Genomic DNA, 7,520 nt, shown 5'->3' with positions numbered 1-7,520 from the left:
CAAATCCTTATCAAAGAAACCAAACTCCTCGTCCAAATAACTGAAATTATCAACAAATGCCTCCTCCCCAACAAGGCAACTATGATCCCCTCAACCCAAATTTGAGAAGAATCCCCCCCAGAAACTTTACCACGCTCGCCGAAAGCCAAACAAAGTTGCACGAGCATCTGACTGTGGATGGATACATTCACCCGGTGGGGCCCAAACTGGTGAATACTAGTTTGAAATTCTACAGATCCGATCAAAGGTGTGCGTATCACTATAACAGCGTTGGAAACGATAGTGAGGATTTTATCAACCTCAAACACAAGATTCAAGATTTGATCGACCAAGAAGTGGTTTCTCTTCAAACAGTCGCACCCAATGTCAAGAAAATCCTTTGCCAAATCATGAAGGCGTCAATATCAACATGATATAGACGGATGATGACTGGTGCATGACTAAGGCGATAAATCAGATTGTTCATGATGAGTTAGAAAGGGTTATGGCCTCGCTGAGCAATAAGGAGAAAAAGGAGTTTGTGATCCTGACACCTGCAAGGTTGTAGCCTTGGTGCCATTAGAAACTCCTACTAGGACAAAGTTTGTGATTGAAACAGTTATCGCTTAGGGTATGACTCAATCTGGAAGGTGTTATACATTTGAAGAGTTGGCTCTTGGAGGTAAGAATAAGGACCAAGTAAAAAGTCCGATAAGTGAAGGCGAGGCTGAAGAATTCTGGAGGAAGATATAGCCCCAAAACTATTCGATCGTTAAGCATCTAGAGAAAACCCTGGCTTAGATATCTGTGTGGGCCCTGTTGATGAGCTCCCAGCTGCATAAGCAGGACTTGATGAAGTCTCTGGATGACACTTATGTGCCCGTAGGCACAAGCAGTGATAATATAGAGGCTATGATCAACCATGTTATCCGAGGGCATAGGATTAGCTTCTGTGACGAAGAGTTTCCCTTTGAAGGGAGGTCGCACAACAAGGAATTGCATGTCACTTTCATATGCCATGAAAGGGTCATAAACCGTGTCATGGTCGATCATGCGTCTGGTCTCAACATTTGCCCACTGTTGACTCTGAGACAGATAAGGTTTGACTTGGGGAAGCTGGAACAAAACCAAATCAATGTAAGAGACTTCGACGGGGTATAAAGAGACACATTGGGAGCAGTGAGTTTGGTCATCCAAATGGGCTCGGCGAAATACAGTGCACAGTTTCAGGTCATGGACATTGACACCAAATATAACCTTCTTCTAGGAAGGCATTTCATCCACATGGTTGGGCTTGTGACTTCTACTCTTCACCAGATGATGAAGCTCGTTTGGAAGGACCTAGAATTGGTTATTCACGGCGAAGAGAGTCACTCCAACAGACAGGCGCAATTATTAATGAAGTCTCGTGAGGCACCAATTTCTACATGGTGGAGCTGATAAATGCCACCGGTGAGGATTTGGCCCCCACAACCTCCTATGTCTTCGGTGTACCAGATGATCCCCACTGTGATGCTGTAGAATGGGTTCAGCCAGGTTTCATATTGGAAAGGAATTCCCAAGAAATTATTGAGTCTATTCAAGTTTCCGTCAATGGAGCGAGATATGGTTTGGGATACATCCCACAGATGATGAGATGAAGATGAAGAACAGTGATCAAGCATTGGTTAAGCCAATCCCTCATCTGTATCAATCATTTCCAGTCCGTGAGTACGTCGATCATGACGACCTTGTGGAAGGGATCTCTGGCCTTTTTGAAGAGATCGATGTTGTCATAGAAGACGAAATTTAGCTAACTGGTATCCGTGATTCTAAGCTTGGAGAGCCCCTGCAGAACTGGACTTCCACACAAATCTTGATTCCTCGATCATTTTCGTAGAAGGACATTGTTTATGCATGATTTGAAAATTGGTTGTAGTCCGGAAGAGGCCCGAGACCCGCCATTTTGATTTTTATTGAATTGTATGAAATTTAAAATTCCCCATGTGATGTTTAAAAAGGCAACATGGCCCTTTGCCATGAAAAAATTTTGCATTGTTTTCCAATTCGAATGAAAGCATCTTTTATGGAGAACTTGTTTATTACTTATCTGCTATATTTTACTTTTCTAACTTTGTCTGTTTATGATTTTAGTAATATTAATTTTAAACCTGCCAATGTCATGTCATATCACGATCTGAACGAACAAAATGAGGCAGGTGATGACGAGGGTGAAGAATATGAAGAGGAAATGAGGTACCAGAATATGTCATTGAGAAATTTCAGCAGTTTGAAAATCAACATAAGCCAAATTTGGATAAAACTAAGACTACGAATTTGGGAGACCAAGAGTGTGTCAAAGAAGTCAAAATCAGTGTCCACCTGAATGAATCTCAAAGAAAGGATTTTATTCATTTGCTAACTGATACATTGATGTGTTCGTCTAGGAAGTCAACGACATGATAGGACTGAGTACCAATGTGGTGTCTCACAAGTTACCGATTAATTCGGAGTTTAGTCCAGTGAAACAGAAAGCTCGGAAGTTCAAGCCTAAGTTAAGTTTAAAGATTCAAGATGAGATCACCAAACAAATCGAGTCACTATTAGTGAAAATGACGCAATACCCGACTTGGTTGTCAATCGTCGTTTCGGTCGCCAAAAAATATGGGAAGATCAGAATTTTCGTCGATTACAGGGATTTCAACAAAGTCAGGCCAGAGGATAATTTTCCATTGCCAAACATTCACATTCTGATCGATAATTATTCTAAGCATGAAATGCAGTCATTTGTGGATTGTTACATAGGCTATCATCAAATCCTCATGGACGAAGAAGATGCAAAAAAGACAACTTTTATAACTCCTTGGGGTGTATATCATTACAAGGTAATTCCATTTGGTCTCAAAAATGTTGGTGCTACTTATATGAGAGATATGACGACCATATTTCATGATATGATTCATAAGGAGATCGAGGTGTATGTAGATGGCATCATAATTAAGTCTCGTGAGAGTTCAGACCATTTGACTCATTTTAGAAAGTTCTTTGATCATCTACGTCGTTACAACTTGAAGCTAAATCCTGCCAAACGTGTTTTTGGAGTGCCGAACGGCAAGTTGTATGGACTTATAGTCAGCAGGAGGGGTATTGAGCTCGATCCTTTCAAGATCAAGTGGATTCAGGAATTACCGCCTCCATAGTCTAAGAAGGAAGTGATGAGTTTCTTAGGGAGGTTGAACTACATTAGTTGATTCATAGCTCAATCAACTGTGGTTTGTGAGCCTATCTTCAAGCTGTTGAAGAAAGATGATTTGACAAAATGGACTGAAGAGTGTCAGAATGCTTTCGATGCTATCAAGAACTATCTGTTCAATCCACCGGTGTTGGTTCCTCCGTGAGAAGGGAGTCGTTGTTGCAATATTTGTCTGTTTTAGATAACGCAGATGGATGCGTACTTGATCAACATGACGAGACATGGAAGAAGGAGCGAGTAATTTATTACATAAGCAAGAAGTTCACTCCATATGAGTCTCGTCATACTCTTTTAGAAAGAACGTGGTGTGCTCTAAATTGGATTGCCCAGAAATTGAAGCATTATTTGTCTTCTTGTACTACATATCTCATTTCCAGGATGGACCCATTGAAGTATATTTTTTCCAGAAGGCGATCCCGACCAGAAAGTTGGCTAAATGGAAAATGCTTTTGAGTGAATTTGATATTGTGTATGTGACTCAGAAGGCGATAAAAGCACAAGCCTTGGCTGATCATCTTGCGGAAAATCTTGTCGATGAAGAGTATGAACCGCTAAAGACTTATTTTCCCGATGAAAAAGTATAATTTGTGGGTGAAGATATTTCTGAAGCATATCCGGGTTGGAGGTTATTCTTTGATTGAGAGGAAAATCACCAAGGAAGAGGTATTGGAGCAGTTTTAGTGTCAGAATGTTGTCAACACTATACCATGGCTGCTAATCTCCGATTTAAATGCACAAACAACATGGCTGAATATGAAGATTGTATTCTTGGTTTGAAAATGGCCATCGACATGAATGTCCACGAGTTTCTGGTTATTTGAGATTCAGATTTGTTAATTCATCAGGTACAAGGAGAATGGGTTGTGGAAAAACCAAAAATTATGCCATACGTGCAGTACATACGGAAGTTGTGCAAAAGATTCCCTAAGATTGAGTTCAGACATACTCCCATAATACATAATGAGTTGGATGATGATCCTGCCACCATCGCCACAATGATTAAACATCCAGATGCTGATTATATTGATCCTATGGATATAAAGATAAAGGAGAAAGCAGTATATTGTTCCTATGTTGAAGAAGAACCCAACGGTTTGCCATGGTATCTTGATATTAAAAAATATTTAGAGTCCGAAACTTATCCTGAGAATGCGACGTCTAACAAGAAGAAATCAATAATCCGTTTGGCCCTCAATTTCTTTCTGAGTGGAGAAGTCATTTATAGGAGGACTCCAGATTTAAGTCTCCTCAGATGTATCGATGTTGTTGAAGTTGCGAAGCTTATTGAACAAATACATGCTAGAGTTTATGGTAAGCATATGAATGGGCTCACTTTGGCGAGAAAGATCCTTCAAGCCGGCTATTTTTTGGATGACTATGAAGCATGATTGTTGCAAGTTTGTGCTGAAATGTCATATATGTCGAGTGCATGGTGATTTGATCCGAGTGCCGCCTCACGAACTCAATGTTATGAGTTCACCTTGGTCATTCGTAGTTTAGGGTATGGATGTCATCGGTATGATAGAGCCAGCCGCTTCTAATGGACATAGGTTTATTTTGGTTGCCATTGATAACTTCACCAAGTGGGTGGAAGCAACTTCTTACAAGGCGATAACCAAGAAAGTTGTAGCGGATTTTGTTCGCAATAATTTGATATGCAAGTTTGGAGTACCAGAATCCATCATTACTGATAATGGTGCAAATCTAAATAGTCACTTGATGAGATATATATATGATCAATTTAAGATCATTCACCGAAATTCAATTGCTTATCGTCCCTAAATGAACGGAGTTGTAGAGGTTGTCAATAAGAATATCAAGAAGGTTTTGAGGAAAATAATCGACTATCACCGAGGTTGGCATGATATGTTATCATATGCTTTGTTGGGTTATTGAATGACTCTAAGAATATTGATCGGAGCTACTCCATGTTTGCTAGTATGTGTAACAAGAAGCAGTCATACCTGCTGAAGTTGAGATACCATCCTTGAGAATTATCAAAAAAGCTGAGTTGAGTATTGTTGAATGGGTCAGCTAGCGGATTGATCAGAATAAAGATGGTTGTTGTTTGTCATGGTCAGCTATAACGATAGAGAATGATTCACGCTTTTTACAAGAGTGTCAGAGCCAGAAGTTTTGAAATCAGTCAGTTGGTCCTCAAGCGCATTTCAGGAAGAGTACTCAGGGAAATTCGCACCGAATTGGCAAGGGCCTTACATGGTTTGCAAATTATTATCTGGAGGTGCCTTGGTCTTGTCGGAGACTGATGGCACTGCCTAGCTAAAGACGATAAACTCATATGCTGTCAAAAGATACTACGTGTAAAGCTTATTTTGTATTTCTATCATTTCCTTTTATTCATTCTGTTTTTGCTTGTAGTTGCTTTGTTTTGAATTTTATCCCTTTTGTAATGATCTACGTCTGACCTGAATTCTCAAGAACGATATACATAGGTGGTCTATGTCGGCCTCGGTCACCCCATTTATCCATTTTAATATTTCTTTATATTAGAACTACGTTCGACCTGAATTCTCAAGAATGAGATCCGTAGGCGGCCTATGTCGGCCTCGATCAGTTTCTTTGTGAATTTCTTATTATTGTTAACCTTTGATGGGAACTACGTTTTACCTGATTCATGTCTCAATGGGATACGTAGGCGCCACAAGGGTTCGGTCATATCTCCCGTAAGATTTCTATTTTGCCTTAAAATAGAAACTGGGACAGATTTTCCTCACGAGTCAAGACTAAAGTTACTCTGCAATTGGCAATTGGGACAAAATTTTTGGGAGGATCTCAAAAATTCCGTGATTTACTTACCGGCTGTTGAAGATAAGCCGAGACATGCAACTAGGACAGAAATTTTGAGGATGGCCTCAAAAATTCAACATAGTTTTATCGGCAGTCTTGAGTGTCCTGAATACTCTCCAACGAATAATCAGATAGATCTCCAAGCATCAGACTCAAAGAATTTCACTAATCCTGACGTGACATGATACTTGGCAGTAACCGTTTTTCAAAATACTACTTTTTGAAATTTATTTTTCTTAAGATTTTTCCTCAATTTCATTTGTTTTGGCATAAAATATTTTGTCTTATCTATCAAGAGTCAGGAGATCAGAAATCAATCGGAGATAGCAGAACAAGGAGCAGACAACTAAAGAAATTGACACAGATCAGTTTGCTTTAAAACTAATGATTTTTCTATGAAAGAAGGTTTATTAGTTTGCTTTAAAATCAACAAGTTCTTACGATTGAGGAATATGGAGAAGTCAAGGGGGCGAAAAGCTCTCCCCAAAATTTACAATTTTTCTGTGTATACAGGAATTATCTTATATTGCGTATACCGAAGACTTGGAAACGTGATAAACATTGTTTCATCCAATTCCGAACAACACAATGTCTATAGCAAAGATACAACTATGTTCAAGAATAAATCAAATGAAAATCTCGAGAAAGACAATTTACAGCTTTTTGTCAAGGACGTCATATGCATCGTATTAGCAGACGTGACAGTTTCACTACCTGGAGGGTCATTTTATTTGTATTGTCGATTGAAATGATACGCCACCCGGAGGGCCATTTTATTATCGATTTAAGTGATACACTACCTGGAAAGTAATTTTACCATATCACTTATTATCGATTTAAGTGATACACTACCTGGAAAGTAATTTTATCCTCTGCATCGTATATGCAGACGTGACAGTTTCACTACCTTGAGGGTCATTTTATTTGTATTGTCGATTGAAATGATACGCCACCCGGAGGGCCATTTTATTATCGATTTAAGTGATTCACTACTTGGAAAGTAATTTTACCATATTGTCAATTGAGACGATATCACTATCCAGGGGGCACCTAGAAGATCATTACGTGGATTGATTGAAGCACTGTCTTCATTTGGTACCAAAGACATTCATGCCTCGTGGAAAATCATGCATCGTGGGATGATATTCATGCCTCGCAAAAAATGTCATGCTCCACAAGAAAGTATTCATCCATCGCGATAAATCATGTATCGCGAGTTGATATTCATGCATCGCGGGACAACATTCATGCCTCACGCAAAGTCATGCATCGCGAGTTAATATTCATGCATCGCGGAAAGATATTCATGCCTAGGGGAAAATCATTCATCGCAAGAATTTATTCATGCATCGCAGAAAGATATTCATGCATCGCGGGTAGTATTCATGCCTCGCGGAAAGTCATGCATCGCGAGTTTATATTCATGTATCGCAGAAAATCATGCATTACGAGTTGATATTCAGGCATCGCAAGAAGATATTCATGCCTCGCGGAAAATCAC

The 7,520-nt window shown here is 39.5% G+C and overlaps 1 protein-coding gene across 1 annotated transcript; it reads left to right on the top strand.

The window, feature by feature from the left end:
• Nucleotides 1-1,406: 1,406 nt before the first annotated feature.
• Nucleotides 1,407-4,599, top strand: LOC107003924. The gene is made up of 6 exons (XM_015202171.1): nucleotides 1,407-1,515; nucleotides 1,608-1,747; nucleotides 2,406-3,130; nucleotides 3,289-3,448; nucleotides 3,589-3,789; nucleotides 4,057-4,599. The coding sequence occupies exons 1-6, from the start codon at nucleotides 1,407-1,409 to the stop codon at nucleotides 4,597-4,599; spliced, it is 1,878 nt and encodes a 625-aa protein (XP_015057657.1).
• Nucleotides 4,600-7,520: the final 2,921 nt, after the last annotated feature.

The sequence above is a fragment of the Solanum pennellii genome, chromosome 11 (genome assembly GCF_001406875.1).
Source record: "Solanum pennellii chromosome 11, SPENNV200".
Classification (NCBI taxonomy): domain Eukaryota; kingdom Viridiplantae; phylum Streptophyta; class Magnoliopsida; order Solanales; family Solanaceae; genus Solanum; species Solanum pennellii.
This window is presented reverse-complemented; position numbering and strand designations above follow the sequence as displayed.